The sequence below is a fragment of the Antedon mediterranea genome, chromosome 10 (genome assembly GCF_964355755.1).
Source record: "Antedon mediterranea chromosome 10, ecAntMedi1.1, whole genome shotgun sequence".
Lineage (NCBI taxonomy): Eukaryota > Metazoa > Echinodermata > Crinoidea > Comatulida > Antedonidae > Antedon > Antedon mediterranea.
Window position 1 is genome coordinate 13,501,543 of NC_092679.1, and position 22,660 is coordinate 13,524,202.

The 22,660-nt window shown below is 32.7% G+C and overlaps 1 protein-coding gene across 2 annotated transcripts in view; it reads right to left on the reverse strand.

Moving 5' to 3' along the window:
* The window catches only part of LOC140060277 (uncharacterized), a 51,650-nt gene that overhangs the window by 9,195 nt on the left and 19,795 nt on the right, over window positions 1-22,660 (reverse strand). For both annotated transcript variants that reach the window (XM_072106420.1, XM_072106421.1), the window contains exon 7: window positions 10,459-10,663. In XM_072106420.1, the coding sequence (XP_071962521.1) occupies window positions 10,459-10,663 (205 nt within the window). The remainder of the gene's footprint in view (window positions 1-10,458; window positions 10,664-22,660) is intronic.

Consider the following 22,660-nt stretch of genomic DNA (forward strand, 5'->3'; position numbering starts at 1 on the left):
CGCCAACAGCAACCGGGAATCCACAAAATTTTAGGATTCAGCCAAGTAGCCTTTTTTGCAATTAAAATCTCATTACACGGAATCTCTTCGATGTTATACAACACACTTTTTGTAGGCGTGTGGAATATGCGTGTAATAGCGTGTTGTATAAACGCGCCCTTAGTTAGATGCATTGTTCCCAACAATTCAAAATGATTAAAATTCAAAAGTATCATCAGACAATTGAATTATACGAATGCTATTCACAACAAATTTGGACTTTTAGAAGTTCTAGGCTTACATATATTGGCTTTTGGTGGTCGTAGTATGCAAAAATTAGAATATAACAGTTAAAATCATAGATGAAATTTTAAATGACATAATTAATTATAAGTAAGTTTCTATTTGAGTTATGACACTGCAGATTAAATAAATTAAAAATGTTTTAAACTTTGCTGCCATATATCATTCATTTCATTGTTGATTTATTCTTAACATTCCAAAAACAACTATAAAACAAAGATACTGCCTCAGCAGCTGTTTGATTACCTTGTGTAAACTCTGAATTTAATACCTTGACAATTATTTAATTAAAAGAAAATGTTTACCAATGATGTGTTAGTCCATGGATGAACCTTCATGGTTATTCAAATTACAATGCAAATTTAATAAAGTAATATATGTACCGTCATTTTGAACAATGTCTTCTAGAATTCTATATTTAGAATCTATTATCATGATTTTTATAAGGGGGTGGTGGTCGACAATAATTATTTTAATTGATGTTTTATTGGGGAGGTGTTCCGGGCGTTTATTCAAATAAATACCGTCCTAATTGGTGTAATTAATACATTATTCCGCGACACAGTGAGCCGTTTTGACCTAAGAAGGAAGACGTTTTAGACGGCTTGCAACATGGGCAGAAGTATCCCAGGGCCCTAACGGGACACATAGCGCACAGTATACATAAAGTCCTGGCAGCTTACTCAACAACTCGGCTATCGGGGTTTCACTCGATTTCAAACAACAGCTCTTATCATCAGTTCTCCTGATGTAATTTTATATACTTAATCCCCAAAATATACTCTTATGTTTTATGAATATATTTAATTGATCTTTATTAATGTACTACTGTACCTTCATACGTGCGGTCTGAAAATAAACAAAAAACTAAAATGGCTATCACCACCAACGGCCAACCAAGTTGAAACCAACCATACAGGAAGTTGCACTGTGATTGACACACCTTACCATGAACCCAGAAATTACCTCTACCGCGCGTAGAGGTAAAAAGCTACCGATGAAATCACAAATTTTGTTATAAAACCTTTTATAATATCTTCCTAAGATAGAAATATGGAACAATATCGTAATAGTGGAAACTAATGTTATCGCGGTACATCTGAGATAGATAAGGTTGCTATCTAAGGCGGAGATTTGTCCCGAAGTTTTTCCATTGTGCTCGCCTATGTCAGAATTAACCATAATTTATATATAGATTATTATTATTTATTGTTAGAGAAATAATAACATGGTCATAAAGGGCAAACATCAAAAGGGCAAACATTGAAAACTGAAAGTAAATGGGCAGGTACCATAAAAGGTTTCAATATTATTGGATTTGGATATGTAACATAAACACTTTGTTGATATAATAAAGTTAGTGCAGTACACCACGTAATATACTGTAGTTCTGAAAAAACTCTTTTGTTTCTCGACGTATTGATCAATATACTTTGTATCGTATATTGAACGAAATGTGGATAAACTCACTGAGGAACACTCAAAACTATGTATATGGTGTACCGCAAACTTTATATCAGCATTTGATTTTGACATGAAAACCTTCAAACAATATAAACACTTTTCTTATTTGGTGGCTAGATTGTGCATAAAAAAAATTTTTTTTTTCTTTCTTCTTGCATAAAATTTGTTTTGTGTTTGTTAATGATGCTTTGCTGTGTGGCAAAGCCATTGTAAACATTTTAGGAAGATCAAAAATGGTAAATAGTCAAATTGCGAATCTATATATCACTGTAGGCATTAATCAGGGAATAAATCCTGTAGAAACCAGCATCTCTTCAAACTGTATTAAGCCTGTGCACCTTAATATCCCATTGTAGCTAAAGTTGATTAATACTTAATAATGCTGTCGCATTTTGCACACACAGTGCTCAGATCCATTCTTAACATACTGAAAACAGACAGACGTTAGGGAGTATATGAAACAGCATCTCTAAGTAAATTAATATTGTATTCGGTCTTTTTCCTCAAACTACTTTCCTCGTGGGGTTTTATTAAACGTTGATTTATTATCATTGTTTGAGCTGGAGTTAGTAGATACGTAATAATACACTATACCATACATCATTTACTAATAAGCTCATCGACTCATAGATTCTTATTATTTGGATCCCATACTTTAGTTTGTCAATTAAGTACAAATTTAAAAAATGTTTCATGTTGATGTATGCTGTAGAGTAAAGAAAGGTATAAGCAATAAAAACATGTCTGAATATTGTATTCATTTAAATAATTACCCTTGTTTCTTGATTTACCAAGCAACAATGCTGTTTAATCAAAAAGTCATTCTGTGGACGTTCAGAAACAAATAAAAGAATTACTGATTGAGGTTCAATAGCTGCAAATTTGTATGGTACATTGTGAAAACGAATGTTGATAAGCAAACAAGCAGACGCAAATAGAAATATAACATATTAAAAGTATAAAGCTTTGCCTCTTAATTCATTTTAAACGTATGTATATTTTTGCATGTCTTAAAGACACCTTCCCTACAATTTGTGACGTTTTGTAAAAATAATACATATATATTACTTTCAAAACATTAAACCAGGTCATTCCTTGTCCTAAATGTACGTTTTATGGTAAATTATGATAAAAAGTGAGAAACAATGCACTACCTAAGTAGCTGGAGGCGACTGACCTCTCGTGGACGGTCTTAGGCCTAGCCTAGCTAGGCTTAGTTTTGTAGGCCTAGCTGGTAAACATCGGTAACGTACGCTAGCTATATACCTAGCCTGACGTTGTATAGTTGCTGCATTAATTGTCTTTCTATTTTTGCCAGACTCCGTTGATACAAATTGGGGAAAACCCGGTATTTTCGCTGAAAAGTTAGGAGTCTTCCATTTGTTTTGGCCTCACGATCGATCGAAAAGTGGGTGAATTACAGAAGAAAAACAGAAATATCAATCCATGCGCAATGCATTTTGGGATTTATAGGGGGCCGCTATAACTATTAGAATCGACTTATTTTCCACATTTTTAACCATTTAAAGACGAAAAAAGTTATCGCAATAGGACCACATAGTATTATTTTTACATTAAATATAGTTTGTGATCTTAAATTACAGTAGATCTAAAAAACGTAGGGAAGGTGTCTTTAAACTCAATTGAACTTTGACCCCCCAAAAATAACTGCAAACAATACAATACTATATACTGTACCTCCATGAAATGAACATTGCCACTAAGCCAAATTAAAATTTAAAAAAAATACTTTTTACTGAAAAGTTCAATTCACATTAGTGAGGAGCTTCAAGTCAAATATTTATATCTTAGCTAATTACAGTACTGTAGGTGATGATTAAAGACTTCATTTTCACTATGCTGTAAAAATAATAGTATTACAAATTAGGATTACAATTATCTTCATTTCTTCATCATAGTTTATATCAAATGAAACAATTCAAATTAAATTTAATTTGTGTTTACCAAGGCCAAGTATTAGCCTGCACAGTTACAACTGAAAATGCAGAAACAAAAGATTCACGGCTGTGGAGAGGTTAATTCATTTCAACACAGAAACTGCTGTGGCAAAAATGCGATAAAGCTGGATTAAACTCCTTCACATAGAAGGTGATATTGTGGTAATCTTTTTTAAAGAAAAAGTTGCAAAATTAGCGTATTTACAGAATAAACCCTGCAAAAGACCACATATTTTCAACATTTACAATTGTTTTACTATGTTTGCTGGATATACCAGGCATTACAGAGCAGATTTGTATATTTAACCAACAGTTTATAATATAAAGGCATATACAGTAGTTCTCCTGAGCAATAATGGATAACTACATGTATGCCCCTTCAGTCAAGTCAACTCATTCTGCCATGCCATCTGTCACATGACTTCCTGCCAAATATCTCTATGGTGGATGAGCTGACCAACATAGAATTCATCTTCAACGCAACACAAGAAAATTCCCTTCCAGTAATTGTGTTTGCGTCTGCGTGAAATCAAACCTGCTTAGTTGCGCGTAGTAGTTGCCATAAACTTTTACCTGGTTCATCCTGCGTACTACAAGTTGTACTATGTTTCTCCTAAGTCCTTGCCTTGCGTTATCATGAATTGATTTCCCATAGCAACATTTGCAGCAATATTGCGTCGTCGGTTGCCACTTGTGATTTACGCAATACAAAATGCTGCGTTAATATGTCGCTGCTGGAACCAAGCTTAAGGATATAGTTTCTTGATGTGTGATAGTGTGATAATCCATATACAGTATCTCACCTCAAACAAAACATTGCCTGTGTCCTTAGGCAAGACACTTTACTTATATTTGCTTCTATCCACAACTTTGCACTGATTATGGCTGCAACATTATGAAGTATATTTTACATGTTTGACCAAAATAGCTGGGGTAAAAATGTGAAAGCATCATTTGAACATGTATATATGGAATGTGTACTTTATAAATGAATACAAAAATGAAAATATTATTTCCATACTGGGATTTGGTGCAGGTGAACCTGATAAACAGCACGCCTCACACATCATGAAAGATGCCCTGGGTTCCGAGTGCGACCATAAGCCATAATAATGCCTACACTTCCTAGACCTCCATTTTAAGTCATTATTCGAGAAGACTTTATCACCTATATTAGGAGAGACTTAAACTTGTGCCAACATTATGACTTTGGTTTGCGGCCATGTGACTCTCCCAGCCAGAGAAACTTTTTAGCAAGCCCCATAAGTAGCCTCTTTCTAGCTGACATAATTTAACATACAGCTACTCTTTGCTGTCTGCCACCTGCTGTAAGGTTTTGTAGCTTAGCTAACCCATATATCTCAGCTAATAGGGTGACAATTATCGACATTATTTGCACTCAACTAGCATCAAAATCATTGCAATTGTTGATAATTGACACTAGAAAATATGAAGCTCATTGTTGTTGAATGGTGCTGTCAGCTGTCTGGCAACAGCAGACATCTGTTCAGCTGTGTAGTATACCACACGCAACTATGTGTAATTGACATTAGAAATCTATACAACAATGTATATGTAGCTGTATACATGTTTGAGAGATCCTTACAGGTGATTCAAACATACCCAGTAGCATAAAAAGTTAAATGAATTGTTTGACTGAGCTCATCGCACTTAGATATATACTGTATATGTATATATCGCACTTTTTATATAGCCAAATCTTTAATCTGTGTACACTCCTATCTTGACCAACTTTTTAATTTGGAAAGACTTTCATTCGGAGTCGATTGCTTACAGCATCACTCAATAAATTTTCCTGATCTACCTACAATTCTATTCTTCTAAGAATTGACAATTAACAAAAAGTATCAACTATAGCTAGGTATATGACAGATTAGATTTTGAGGATTAAAGAAAACAATGGAAAATCAGTGTAGGGTCTAATAAGCAAGTTACGCTAGTTAGATTTTCACAATGATTTCCAAACTTTTCTTGAAATTTTCTATTTTTGTAATTTTAGATAACTTATTGGAATATTTTTTTTACTTGTTGTTTGTGTAATACTAATACAATTGCCAAAGGACATAAATTGTAACAAATTGGATGAATCAATATACAGTACCTTGGCAGGCATACAAAGACAGATAGCGGAGTCAAAGTACAGCTAATACTATTTACCAAATAATACATTATTAGGAAAATTGATGTAACAAAAATGTTTTATTTATGTCTTGTTGTCTTGTAAAACTCTTAAATCACAAAACTAAAATGAAATCATTAATTTATTCATCAGGCTCTGTTGATCCATTGTTTTGGGTTAAGCCTCGTCCAAAAATTTTCCATTTTCTTCTGTCATGTCATTTTCGTCTAGGTTGCTGTGTTAGTGATTTTAGTGATTTCATCTTTTCTTTTGTCTTTCTCTTATTCTTTAAATCAAATAAATTCTCTTTAAATGATTAATTTCAAATATTTAAATTAATTCATCAATTGCGTTCTCTTTAAAGGGGAACTAAAGTGAACATTCAATATTTATGACTTCTAAAAAGCTATTTGAATTGAAAAAGAATTTGTTTAATGCTCTATTTGAGCGATTTTGTAAATTTATACTGCCAAAGAATTGTTAATGCTAGCATTTTCACTGCTATAGCGCTGCTCTTTGATGTTGTAAAACTCAACGAGATGTTATCAATAAAGTGTTTCAAATTGATTCTGGATCAATGCTGAAATCATGGTAAGCAAAAGAATGTAGTTTAGCATTTATAACCATTCTAAAAATAAGACCGAAAAGAATTTATGTTTGTTTATAATTCGAGTCAAATGGCCGAGCGATTAAGGCAGTGGTGCCGTTTTCTGTACCTAAAGAGCCAACAATATCAGCATGGGTTCAATGTCGACTCGCTCCTAGCTGGTAGTGGAACAAGTTTTCTCGGATAAAACTATAACCTTTGCCTGTGTACATTTTAAAGAACCTAGGTAGGGGATTACACCAGTGAACTGGTTCATAAAATAGACTACCACCTATCTGATAGGACAGTGATTAATTCACTATTGGTAATCCTTGGCCACATGTGCAAAAAGACAAATACATTTTTTTAATAATAATAATGTTGGAGGAAAAAAAAAAATTTTATCAAATCTAGGGTCAGGCTAATTGAGCATTACATTTGTTTAATGTAATTTCATACATAATTGAATTTCTTATATCATGTACCCTCAATTTTGTTTAAATTATAGATTTTTGCTAAGTAACACAAAATCAGCTTTAAAAAATGAAAAAACAAAAGAAAAACCGACCAATCCTTTTTTTAATGTAACAATTATTGTTACATTACATACAAACAAAATAGATGTGATATTTATAGATTTTTTTTAGAAGAATAGTAAGGCTATAATATTTAATATGTCAATGAAAATGTGTTATACATAGTTATAAAAAACAATTTATTAAAGCTGAATTGTTAAAAGAAAACCTACTGTAGGCCTGGGGGAAATTTACTAATTGTTATTACACAAAATAAAGAATTATTCTTCATCACTGAGAGTGTAAGTAAGTACCTAGATTTATAGAACCTGTAATGTTGCCTATCTATTGAATGTCCAACATATCAATCAATAACATACAGTACTAAAACAACCTACGGTTTTATCTCATCCTCCTCATACGATCTGTTAGTCGTTTGTTTATAACTCTTAATCGCCAACGGAGCCTTGCTTTGTGGTTGTCAGTATGACAACACCGATTTAAAAACTTGCATGAATTTTAATCATTAAAAGCTTACGAGAAAACTACAGGCAGTATCAGTAAACAATTATGATAGAAATTTACTAAATTTAGCTATGAAATGAATAGATGGTAATTAATTCTGTCTTCTGAAATATAAACCTAGCAAGACATACTACAGTATGTAGTTATGTAACTGTTCTATTTTCTGTATCGATATTCTAATTTGCTATATAGATAAATGTACATTTATGTCTTGGTGACTCACTATTCAATAAGCAACGGATTTGAAGATATAATGAAAATTCTAACATCATCTTTAGATGCTTTTAAAAATATTAGTCTGCCAAGTGGAATGACATTTCATGTACAAAACAAAAAACACAATTTGCATAATATGTCTTTGTTTTGATAAAATATTTCCTAGAAACCATGTAAAAAACCACTATTATTATTATTATTATTATTATTATTATTATTATATAATGGAATTGGGTTAGCATCAAATTTGTGTTAAAGAACGAAGTTTTTTTTAATAGAAGTTATTGTGGAGGTGTATTATTCAATGAAATATTGTTTGAATTTTTGGGGGGATTTAGCATCACCCAAAAGAGATTAAATGAATTTATACTGCTCATAAATGTGTTTCTTTGAATGTACAGTTTGTAGCATTAGAGGAATAAATTACAATTTTAGTTGAAACTGCTTAAGGAAATTTAATTTGAAGTATTAAATTTGCCCTATAGTATTAAAAAAGCTTTCTCATACATATTCATATAAATATGTTATTGTTAGGTTTACTGAGGTGATACTTGATGCAGCTAGAGTCTTTTATGCTGTATTTTGTATTTTTAGATTTTTTTGTACATAATTTATTTAAATGAACATTTTTATCAGAATGTAAATTTGACACAATTCAGATTTTTCTGCAATGCAATTTTTTTTAATACACTAAATTTTAATTGAATTGAACATATCCATATCTGATTTGTCTAATCTTTGTCTTGTGATTCAGCTTGCTTTGTTGGTAATACATTGCATGTAGTAGAACTAAGGCCTCTGCAATCCAGGTCTAATTTTTCCAATCCTGGAACTTTGTGACGAAACAGAACGTTTTTCTTTTGTAAGAACTCTTCTGAACATGAAATTATTTAGTGAGGTTATTATAACAACATATCTAGGAAGATCATCAGATATATTGATAAATCATCTCCACCCGATAAGAAACCCTATTGATTGAAACTTAAAGTATCCTTATGTTTTACCAGATATGTTACACTATAAAATAAAAAAACTAATTTGGTTGACTTCCAGTAAGGTCCATACATACTGAATTACCTTAATAGATAAAAAACAAGGCATTGTCATCATTATTATTATGAAAGGTCTAAAACCCTCTAAAAATAAAAAAAAAATCATGTGTAAATGCCACAAAGCATCCCATTAAAAAGGTATGATGATATAAATAGAAAGATATAATAAAAGGTCAAAGCTTTTAGATCTTAAGTGAAAAAGTTTAAATTTCCCATACAGAAATTTACCTTTGCGAAAGTCAGAGCAGAACTGTGGTAGAAAAGTAGAACAGTTTAGGTATGGACATAAACTGCTTTGAAACATAAGTTAAATTTATACTGGTTTACAAAATCAATAACAACATGAACATGTTAGTTAATGGACAACTATATTCAGTACACTATATTCATAAAGTTTTAAAAAACTTATAAAACATGGTGAGTAGAAGAGTTCTTGCTTTTGTGATCTTAAAATGAATAATAGATGACATTTGAATGCATAATATTCTAAAATGGTTATTTCTATGGTTCTTTTGTTATACAATTCATGTAAACAAAATTTTCTTGAACTAAATGCCAAAAAAACTAAAGAGGTTATTGTCGATTTTAGAAGGAAAAATAAAACTAATCATGTAAATATTGAAATCGATAATGAAATTGTTGAAATAGTAGAAAGTCATAAGTACTTGGGATTAATAATTGATAATAAACTAAATTGGCAGAGCAACACTAAAGAACTCCGTACCAAGGCTAATAAGAGAATGTACTTTATATACAAAATGAAATGGTTTAATGTTAGTTCTCATCTCATTCATATGTTTTATTCCTCTGTTGTTCCTTGGTTTTCTCATATCAATGTAAACAGTAAAAGTCAAATTCAGAGATTAGTAAACAAGGCCAGCAGAGTTATTGGTGTAGAAGTGAAATCTTTAGATGAAATGTTTAATACATTCATACTTAAGAAATTTGACATAATTATCAAGACCCATCACACCCATTACATTCAGACATCATTATAAGTAGATCAGGAAGGGTTAGACTGACACAGGAAAAAATATCCACAAACCGTTTCAGATTTTCACCAATGTACGTAGCATGCAATTTATTTAACAAAAACTTTTCAAGATAGTCACTTGTATCATTTGTATTTATTTATAGTTATCACATCGTATTATTTATTCTACTCAGGTACAAAACATATCTCGAAATTGTTAACAATTTTGACAATAAAGTTATCTTGTATCTTGTATCTTGTAATATAGTTTAGATGTTGATAGGAAACATTTTGAATGATCATGAAAACAACACATATAAAAAACATATATCTAAACACTCCCACCTGCATGTAGAACTCTCTTAAAAGAGAAACGAAATTAAAATTGCCTAACGCAAGATTAATAAAGAATTTGAATTTGCCTTTAAACTCTTGTTTGGAAAGAATGTTACTTTAAGATGACATAGAAAACTGGCAGAAACAAAAACAAATGGCACACCATCAAGAACGCCACAAACAAAATTAATTCTTAACAACATATAGTTATGGTCTTGTATCGACTAGTGAGATCACATTAGCACTGGACAGACTTGATTAATTAAACACTTTCGTTCCAAAAAAACTCAAGGCCAGTGCGTATTACAATAATATTTTTCAAGTTCCGATAATATAATATATAGTGCTATAAACTCTTTAGAGTATTATAGGTTTGTTTTGTATGCACCATAAAAGAAAGTAGTAACTTACCCGGGTTGCGTCAACATGTTCCTTCAATCTTTCTAGTGTCATATTAATTGTAGATTGAGGTAGTTGTACACGTACTTGATGTGCATCGTTGTTCTGGACCGAGATGGAATGACCAGAAGGTAGGAATGGAGAAAACCCACATAGGAGATCTTTATGACCAATGAAATTTTGGCAGATATTTAACATCATTTTGGCAATTGATGTGCTAAATAAAAAAGAAAATGAAATTAAAATCCATATGTTTCAATAAAAAAAAAAAAGATAAATGCATACATATAAAAAAGAACACTTTATAAATTAATGAACTCAATTTTATAGTAGACTGCAGAATTCCAGTAAAGTCTGGTAAAGGGCAACCACTTTACTCATTCCGATAACTATGTTCTTTAACCTTATCATTTTGCCACTAGACTACGGGCCTGTTCAGACCTACGGAGTTATGCTTTCGTATTGTACGCGGCGTACAAGTCCATAGGTCTGAACCAGGAAAAGATTAGTGGAAGCCACCTCGTACGACACTGATATTTCGTACGCTACGAAAGCTCAAGGTATGAGTTTAGTGGACGTCGCTTACAATACGAAAGTCACGCATCGATGAATATGACCTAGGTTATATATCTAGCCAATCAAATTACAATATTCGCCACATCACATCGTGACATGTGCTCCTCATCGTATAGCCAAGCTGATCCATTTGTTGTGATCGGTAAACATGCGAAAAAATCATACCTTTTGTTTGTTGTTACACTAGGTATACAGTATTATTATTATTAATATTATTATATTAATTAATTTAAAATGTCATCGAAGCGTGCGCATTGGCGAGAAACCGAAGTAAAATACCTTATTTCATTGTGGGGAAGCCCTGAGTTTAGAGATCGGTTGGAAGTGAAAAACTGGCGTAAAAGCACCGGCAACAAGATGTCTGTGTTCAACGAGATGGCGGACACGTTAGCAGATGGGCCATCCTCATAATATTAATAAAGAAGGATTTAAATTATATCCAAACGAAATTGAAGGGGTCGTCGTATAAAGCGGCGAAAGACCGAGTAAATAAGTACAAGTACGGGATTTGAACATTTTTCTGCCATAAATGATATTTTAGGCCTAGACCAAATATAAACCCAAACCCCAAAACGATCGGCTGGTTGGTATGCCTGACAACCCATCGATAATTCCGAGCCCAAGTGTTCGGTCTAGGCCTGTAACTCCTACCCCAACCACTACTACTTTTAATAACAACGAAGGTAGGTCTATACGTGCGTTAGAGTTTGGTTAATCACCAGCGAGTGACATCATATCCGTTTGTAACGCAACTTCGTTGCAATGAATCTGAACACTTTGCTCTTACGACACTCATTAAAATATGACCTTGGCTGTGATACGAAAGCATAACTCCGTAGGTCTGAACATACCCTATATAGCTGCTGTCATGTCAAAAATCATTCTGTGTAATGGCAGAAACACAACATGTTTAATAGGTGCAGTCATTTGGCACATCGTTAAATCAAGAAGTTGTTTTATTGCACATTACATAACAACTTTTTTGATGGAACAATTATTATTTGCTTGGCTATGTTGGCAAAACCTGATTCAAACAGAACTGGTACAAAACAGACCAGAGTTCTTTTATAATACAAAAAAGACCTAAGTTCTTTCATGGTACCAAACAGACCTCAGTACTGTTCTGCTATGGTAAAAAGCAGACCCGAGTTCTTCCATGGTACAAATCAGACCCGAGTTTTTCCATGGTACAAAAACAGACCAGAGTTCTTCCATGGTACAGAACAAACCAGAGTTCTTTCATGGTACAGAACAGACCCGAGTTCTTCCATGATACAGAACAGACCCAAGTTCTTCCATGGTACAGAACAGACCCAAGTTCTTCCATGGTACAGAACAGACCAGAGTTCTTCCATGGCACAAAAACAGACCTACTTAGGTCTTCTTAACTTTAGGAGTCAAAAGTTAAGAAGGGTGGCACAAAATAATACTTTCAAGTAGACAGAAGTTTCTCAAGTCAGGAGCTGGGTGGAAATATTGAACACATGTGGGTGATTTATCCAACCTCCATCCACCATTAAATTGTTGACAGGCAGATACATGCAATTGGTCCTCCAAAATTCAGAACCTCTGAAGGAGGATATGGAGATATTGAAATATTAATGGAAAAAAACTAATGTAGTGACAAAACACTATAAAAAGGATTTAAGTCAGAGGACATCTGTGATCCAATGAAGTTGATCCAAAATTCTTTGTATGAAAAACACAATTTCGATGCATGTTTGTAAGAAATCCTGTCTAGATTATTCTATTGCAGTTATTACATTTTCTTTTCTGCTATAACAAATATGATATAGTTTGGTACAATGTAGAGAAGTTTAGCAGTCATTTGTAATAAAAATTGTTTTATGATTAAAAAAATAGCTTGCTAAATAATTGCAAATAAAGAAAAGGTAGTTCCTACAGATTAATGACTTTGACATGGATGGTCCTTGAGAATAAAAGAGGTTGTATGTTTGAAATCTACACAGCTAATTTTAATTGCAGATGCATGTAGAATGGCAATATAAACTGTGTCATGTCATTAAATGCCCAGGCACCACTTTGTAAGCTTACAATAATGACAGCTAATATATTTAAAGATATCACAAAAAAGCTGATTGAAAATGTATCAACCTCTTTTCTGATACAACAGTCTCAGAGATCGAGTCACATCATTCATTGCTGTAAAATTATGTGCATCATTTAATATACTATATTACAAGTTGTGATAACACAATCCAAACATATACGTAAATCATTTAAAAATATATTTTGTGATAGGAAAGGTAAAAACAGATGATGGATATTTGTTAAAAATTATTCAACGTGATCGTACAGAGGATGCTACAGGGAAAATGTTTGCTTGTGTAGGCAGCAAGTGATAAATTTCACTCTTCCCTGGTGTAGAATAACCAAATGCTACACATACTATTTTTTATTCATCGTTCTTGATTCAAAGAACCTAGCGCCAAGATACTTTAAAAAAAGTATGTTTTACAGTATTCTTCCTTTCAATAGCCCCATCTTTAAAGCTCAGGTACAGGCATGAATTTTAAATATAATATTTGGTTAATTGTACATAAATCAAATATTTGTAACAGAAATCAAGACGAAAAAACATGAATTTCCCTTAATATGGTCAAATACAAAAGTTAGCAAAATTCTTCCATAAAAACCAGAAAGACTTTTTTTCAGTAGTAGGTAGTTAACCTAATGTAATATTAAACATGTCTTGTGACTCCCTAGAAGGTGAAAAAAGATGGTGGATATACAGTGGATAATTTTTGCTATAGCATGAAAATAAAAGTTGAATAAAAATACCAGAAATGTAATATTCAAGTTATATTACCTATATTTAGTCATCTGATAACATTTTTTACCACACTGTTTATTTTTCATAGCTTTTTAAAATGCCTCTCTATTTACAAAATTTGTGTACAAAAAAATAGAGATTTTACTGTTTAATTTGAACTATCCCCCCACTGATAAGAAAGTGCTTATTTTCAACAAGCTCTGTAACACACATAAAATCCCAAAAATTATGAAACATAGGGGAAACTATAGATCGATAATTATTGGAATGTATGATCAATAGAAATTTTTTGCCCGCACCTGGCCTTTAAAGTTCAACAGAAATGTCCTAATTTTGAGAATTCAGACCGTGTTCATAATATATTATTCATATTTGCTTATCAAAACTAAATACAGTATCAAAAAAGATTTTATTTCAATGCAACTGCGTAAATTTGCGTAATCTTAGATGAATATTTTTCACTCGATGTTGCATACTGCATTTAAGCAATTAACGAAAGAGATACAAACAAACAAGTTAAGTCTAAAGGGAATTTCTGTAAAAAGATCAAAGTTGAAGTGTATGTACTGTATATTATTATCAAGATAGGGCATAGTGTAATCAAATCAATTTTAATTCAGCATACACTAAAGTGATTATGGATTGGCAATGTTATCATTGTGTTTATGCCTACAGACTATTAATGGCATTCGTATGTTCCTCATCATCATTTAACTATGTGTTTAAAAGTGGAGGACAAATTAATAAATAAAAAATTATATTTTAAGAGTAAGATTCTAAATAGTATTAAAACCACATTGATTGTGTTTTACTTTACTTTGATTGTGTTATTAGAGTAAAGGTTAGTAGTGGGTTGCTATATTTCTAAGCATAATTTTGTAGGGCTGTTGAAATAGTAGCCCACCAGCTCACCATCAGTTTCTAAAAATTGTCATTTTTTAGTTATTAGAAGAGCATGAAGAATGAAAGAAAGAAGACTGTCATGGACCTGTCAAATAGCAGATGACAATCGTAGGCAATGCAGGTAGTAGGTATATTAATAGGCCACTGTCAATTTAAGATAGGTTACCAATAGAGAGTGTGGGGTTATTAATAGACAGAAGTTGGGGTGGGGATTATTAAGTAATAGAGGGAAGCAGGAAGGTACAGTATTAATTAGTCAATGTCTTATTTAAAGTTGGAGATGTTAGGAAACATCTGAACTAAATCAGATTGGGCAACATGACAAATAGTAACACCAGAATACTGGACTTTTAACAGATGATTAACAGAAAGATTATGCACACAAACACGCATTTAGGATTGAGAAACAACATTTTTTTTTTTACTAAAAAGGCATTTAAAATGAAAGATCATGTTGCTTCATATGCATCTAGTACTTGGTAGGAACTTACCAGTGTTGAGTGAAGTGAACTGACTGCTGGGCCAAAGAAATCCCAAAGAAAGAGTGACTCCATACAATCTTGACGTGACGCATATTGAGTGAAATTGACTGATGAAAACATTGAAACATGTAAGATTTATATGAGTAAATTATGACATCAATAAACAATGACAACGCTTTGTATATCATAGTGTCAATCAAATGGAGTATTGGAAGTCTACACGTCTCTGTTCCTGGCGGAGAACTTTAGTATCTGTGTACCGTAAAACCTTGTAAAGAAACCAATGGGCTTCTATCTTTAAAACTCTTTAGTTAGACTTCTTTTCGAGATGGGCTTCTTTTCAAGATTACTTTTGCAAACAAAAGGCTTCTTTTTTAAATGAATGCTGTTCATTGTGTGAATTGCTACTAAAAAAATATGATTTTTGAGACATTCAATGGCAATTTTACATAGTTGGCAAGGAGACAGACAAGAGAAAAAAACCATTTAGAAAATCAATAAATATTGATTGTTGAGATAATTAAGGATTGTAAGGTCATTAATATCGATATGATAACACGATCATACAATTATTTTCCTTTGACATTCAAATAACAGTCTATCTTGAAAAGAAGCCCATACAATATTAAAAAGAAGCTAAGTAGACCTGATTTCGAGATGAGCTTCTTTTCAAAACTTTTTCAACCCACAGAGGGGAATTTTTTTTCGAGATGGGGTCCTTTTTAGTATACCTTGTAACATCATTGCATACAGTTTTAAATCTAAAATAAGTATGAAAAGAAATTAATTAGTGTGCATTTAATGTTTCTTCAAAATGATAAATGCATATTGGATACTTTTAAAAATGAGATATAATATTATAGTGTGTATCACAAAATCAATCAATCATGCAATTCAAAAGCCTTTAGTGTTTCTAAGAACTGTGAGTTATGAGTAGCATTAATGATCGATATGATGAAGGTCACATTTTGCCTATTAATGATTTGTTTGTTTTGTGAATGAATATCTTACAGGAGATGATAAATTAATAGCATGGCTTTAAGATTTTTTCCACAAATCACTGTTATTTTTGCTTAATATGAATTTGATTGACATTTTTTTGCCAAATAAAATACTGTAGCTTGAATCATCATCATCAGGCATCCTTCATATCAGTCAAGATTGACTATGGAGATGACATTGGAGAGAATTTCATCCGTTTTCCAGTGAGTCTGTGTGAGTTCCAGTGGCTGATCTAGATTTTCTTTTCAGATACCTTTCTTCATTTTCCATACGATATCTTTCTTCACTGTGTACAAGTCCTGCCTTCATACAATCTTTCCATGATTTTCGGTCATCAGCCTTTTTTTCCCAGGTGTTAACATTGATGTCCATTGAAGTCTCTTTTACATGCATCTTTGAAACGCAAAAGTGGATGTCCTTTGGATCTTTTACAATTCGCTAGCTCACCGTACAACATAACCTTTGGAGTTCTTGTATCGTCCATTCTTCTGACATGACCAAGCCATAGTAGTCTTCGCTGTCGAATTAATGTAAATATCGAAGTAATGCCACATCTATCAAGGACACCGTTGTTTGTTACCCTGTCCTGCCATCTGATATTTAAGATAGTCCGGAGACAGCGGAGGTGAAAGACATTTAGTTTCTTTTCTTGTCTAGCATAGGTTGTCCATGATTCAGCTCCATACAAGAGGACGCTAATGACACATGCCATATACACTTTTATCTTCACAGCCACTCTAATATTTTATTTTCCCAAACACGTGTAGACAACTGACTGAGAGTACTAGAAGCTCTTCCGATTCGAATGTTTAGTTCACAATCTAGAGAGTTGTTAAAAGTTATAACTGAACCAAGATAAGAAAATTTACTAACATTTTCAAGTAGAAAAATGTTGACAGTAAAATTGTTTTGACCAGTTGTTTTAAACGGTAAAATCTTCGTTTTCTTTACACTTATGTTGAGACCAAAGTGTTCACAGGTACATGAAAATTTATCAAGTAGAAGTTGTAGACCATAAGGAGAATGGCTGCAGAAACAGGCATCCTCTGCATAAACAAAATCATGAAGAAGAACATTAAATATTTTTGTCTTAGCTTTAAGTCTGGCTGGGTTGTACAGCTTGCCAGTAGATCTACAATGCAATAAAACTCCTTCCATAAGATTAGGTTCAAATGCTCTTTGGAGGACGACTGCAAAGTAAATCCCAAAAAGAAGAGGGGCAAGAACATCTCCTTGTTTTGTGGGTGTGTAGTATATGATCATGGAAAATAATACAACAACCCCTCCCTTGGGACATCCCTATTTTGGAGACAACCCTATTGAGGGACACTTTCTATATAGTAGTATATGTTTTTACACTGCGACAACCCCTATTCAGGGAACATTCTTATAATAATGAGACACATTGTTGGGTCCCCTTGAAAAGGAATTCCACTATTATTAGTTGTGCTACCATTTTTTTCCCTGTAATATTTTCTTTTATAACATGGGTTCAAGTACCGTATGTAGCCAATCAGATGCTTTAAACTGATTCACGTGTGCACTCTTTATTTTTTCACTGTCATGCACTGGAGTCTGGAGTGCAAAAAGTGCACAGCAATAAAGCATACCAGCACTCTGCATGTAAATCGCATTGCAGAATACCGATCGCACTAGGCTGACTGCACAAGCAGGTCGTCTGCACTGCGGGCCCATTTAAAAAACAAAAAACAAACATTGTATCACCTTGTATATTTTGTCAGACGACTGTTTTTTTATATGACTAGGCTAGCTAGATTGATTCATTATGTTGAATTGATTGATTGTATAACAAATTTAAATTACTCAAGAAAATTACATTTCAAATAGTATTTTCACAAATTGATGATTCAAGTTGCTCTTTCAACTATTCTTTCATTTGATACTCTCTGAAATTGTATAATCCGTAACAAAATGCAGAAAATTATAATTTCAGATATCTCCATAAAATAATGATAAGGCGGGCGAGGATTAGTGCATCCTACATGAAAATTACATTTGTAATGAAGTGTTATTTCATCTTGAACAATCATCATTAGCCAACTAATCCGTTGGATTGGGCACTTGTCAAGTGGCGTGGGATGTTACGCAGCAGAGAGTCTTAGGTTCTGAATAGATGCCTTGTTATCTAGTCTAATGGATAAAAGACCATTACTAATTTAACTCAATATTACTGTACATGTGACCAAGGCAATCTCCAGAGATCAAAGGGTTTATTTGTGGCTGCGACATGATCAGATCCACACCCCAGTGTTTTATAATATAGCATAATATAAAAAAAACATTATAATTTACTAAAAAATCATTATTGTCACTTCATGAAAAAGCAAAATTCATTTCACATGTATGTAGACTTTCCGTAGTCATAATAGTGTTAATTAATTTATGTAATACTGGGTATTTATATTTTGCTCTAAATTTGTTATAATTGTGGCGTGGTGTTAAAATATAAAAGTTGGCAATTACGGTACATGTATCGTTAAAAAATCCGCACACTATTCTTTATCTCTTTATCGTAAAACGCAATGTACTAGATTTTCACCTAATGATTATCTTTTCGTGACTGCACGCTTAACTTGACAGAAAAGAACTCATCATCTTCAGATACGAAACAGAGAAGGCAGAATTAGAATTGATTTAAGTTGAGGCTAAACTCTAACGCTGATTGAAAATAGATTGCTTTTCGATGAAGAGAATAATTTTGTTATTAAATATTAAATGACGCTATCAACTAGAACGTCAAGTTTGCACGTACAGCCTATTTTATTATTGTCATTATATTGTAAAATGAACTAGGTAATTTTCAATCTACAAATTACTTTACTTTCATTTTTTTGTCCACTACTTCTAATCATACGTGAAGTGAAGAAGAGAATTGGCAGCGCTATTGGAATTTCACCGCAGGGGATGGTTTATGAGAGCCACCCTCAATTTTTTATTTTGTACGCAAGAATATTTTTTTCGTAAACTGAACTTGCATTAGAACCATTATCACCATTAGATTCACTTTTTTGTGCACATGATGCTAACTTAACCAATCAAATTGCAAGGACATACTATTAAGGTGTTATAGTAGATACATTGGCATCTGGGTTGTTTATGCGGCTATATTCAATTCAGTTCAGAATTCTGAGTACAAGCCTCAAGGCTCAGAGACCTTGAATCTCTTATATATGTCTTCTTGTAAGTAACATTAACTTGGATTTAAAAGGCATAGTGTACAAGGTTTGATCTGGGCGAAACCATCACTAATGCACAACAACATGATAATAGTGCTCTTGGGAAACACAGACCTTTCAAACCAATTCAAATTAAACTCGCATAAAATACTCTACAAAGAGTATACGCTTTTTCTACGGCAATTACAGTTGTTGGAATTAGGCCAAGAAACTTCGGGCAACATACAGTAAAACAAATAAAGATTATTAAATGAAGTATATGAAGAAAAGTTGATTACTTCTCAGACTCAACTTATATACAGTATTTTGTTCGATATTTGTGTTTCATTTTCACTTTTTCAAATTTATTAACGTGAACAAAAAGCGGTCAGCTTTTCCATTTCCAAATCATTTGCTGTAGTGAATTCTAGTCCCTTGAGCTTTTAATGAAATTGGTACTTTTCATAGCTTTTCTTCGTTTTTAAAGTGAACATTTTTGTAACCAATCAGTCGAGCCCGGAAAATTCACTCGTTTAATCATATTTACCAAAAGTCTTTAGGCACATGGCCAAGGATTATCAATAGTAAATCACTATTAACTCCTTAATCATACTGGACCTACGTTTTATAGTCCTTATCTGAGAAGACTTTTCCACAACCAGAATTATGATCGAGTCGCCATCGAACCCATGCCGATATTGTTGGCTCTTTAGTTACGGTAATTGGCGTCCCTGCCTGAAATTAACCACTCGGCCATTTCACTCACGCCTTACTATTGCTAATATAAAGTGGATCTACACTTTGAGCTGATTAATCATCTATGAAAATATTCTACCCACGACATTGAAATGTGAAATTTTATCTTTAAAATCAGAGATTGCACAAGTTTTTTCCATCTCATTTACATTAAAATGCCAATCCTAAAACATGTTTTAAGCCCAATGGCAGCTTTAAAGAGGTATTGTAGACACGTACATGTTAACATTTGAAAGAGAAATAGTGGTAGAAATTTAACGTCAGAAAACTTGGCAAATGCTCTAAGTTTAAATAATACAAAATGCATAGCCTCCAGTCTATGATGATTCTTACACTTACGCCCGTATTCTTAAACCGGACTTTAGTCGTAGTTCGAGCTAAAACTAAAAAAATGACGTCATTTTAATTCATAAACCGAACTTCAACTAAATCACCGACTAAATCAGGCCAACCTCGACTAAATCGAGACGGATTTTGATCGATTTTTTTAGTCCTTGAGGGGGCAGACTAAATGGTCGACTAAATGTTTTTTAAACGATGTTTATAAAAAACGTAACAGTCATTGAGTTGTTATATTGGCCAGATATTGAAGAATGAAATATCTATATTTATATTAGCTTAATTAAATATACATTGGTATAAATTATAATAATGAAAATCATCTTTATTTACAACTGTATACAAATTACATTATTTTCTTCGCGCAAGTCCGACTTGAGCTACGTCACGCCATAGCGACAATGGGAGATGCGGCAATTCACCACGCGATGGAATGTTTAGGGGGCCTAGCGCTTTCTTGTCACGCTATGAAGTGCGTGGTTCGTGGCGATCATACTTTGTTGGGGGCCTAGAAAATATAAAAGTTACCGTACCGCCATGGTTCCTAAATATATTTTGAAGATTTTATTTGTTGTTAATCAAATATACTTCACTGTTAAATTAATACTGATATTGTTCTAATAATTAACGATTAAAATTATTTTTCATGTATATAGTCCTGATGCGTAAAAAGTGTTGTAAGAAATGGAAAGTGATATCAATGCGCAAAATTTCGTCTGCTCCTCAAATACTCTCTTGTCATTGGCCAATGTATAGCCTTTGTTACCCAGACGTGTGCAACTCGACTAAAAGCTCGACTTCATTAAGTCGAACTGCAAACTTCGACTACTTCGTTTTTGAATCGAATTTGAAGTAATAGCTCGAACTACGACTTTTCCAAGTCGAACTTCGAACTACGACTAAAGTCCGGTTTAAGAATACGGGCGTTAGTGTCATTACATTTTGACAAATTTGTGAAATGGTTCCAACATACAAGAAAAACAATCATTTCTTATTTTCAACAAAAGCGGTAAGAACCGCCACTTAAAATCATATTAATAAAAGTGGTAGACTACCATGTAAGTCAATACATAGAATGTTGTTTTCTCATACATCCATTATCAGTATGCCGATGATTAAGATAAAAAGAATTATCTGTATTATTTGATTTTATCTATAAAAGGGTGCGCTCATATACCCTGTAGAATTGTACAGAATCTTTAATAAAATGCCTTGGGTAAACCTGATAATGTATCAAAGTGATTATTAAAGAAAAAAAGTTACTTTACACATTCAATATTACACTAGAATTTCATTACTAAAAATCAAACCCAAAAATCGATGTTTATCAGTGCAACAAACACAACATTTTAATTCAATTAAAAAAACATTGATTTATAGTACATTCAAAAGACAAGTAACAAAAACAATAATGGCAAGAGATATTTTATAAAATGGACAAAGGCAGGATCCCAAAACGATGAGAATCTTGTGGTGGGATTGCTTTTATAAATTAATTAAAAATAGATATTTATGAAAAAATAAATAAATTAATTAAAAATAATGAATATATAAATTATTAATACCGGTAGATAAAAGTTGAAAAAATTAAGTAAAAATGATGAGCAGAAAAAAGTACAGCTGCAGGGCATACTGTAGTAATGAAAAAGATGACAAAATGAATAAATTAAATCTAGCAAGTCACGGAACGAGACAAAAAGTGATTTTTAATTTTCTTGGAGAATGAGTAGCAGGTGGCAGCACAAGAAATTGAGGGGGGTAAATTGTTAAAGATAAGTGGTCCAGAATATCTAATGCTGTGTTAAAAATAGTTGGATAGGGATAATAAATGTTATAAATGTTGTGTCATATTTATGGTATTATTGGAAACGAAAGGGTTGTAAAAAAGACAAGGGAGAATGGAGTGAGTAGCCGAAAAACCAAAATCACCTTGCTGGGATAGGTTAATGTCTGAGAGTTTAAGAAGATTGAGTTTGAAAAATAAATGGGAGAAAGGCGATAGCTTTTTTTTGTAGAATAGAGAGTTTATTGATGTTTGTTGGGTAAATGTTGGCCCAGAAAATAATACCATAGCTCAAATGAGAAAGGATGAGTGTGCAATAAAGGGTTTTGAGAATACATAAGTTAGAAGGAAGGAAGAAAGCCTAAAAATGATCCAAAATTTTTAAGACACCTTGATTTCAATT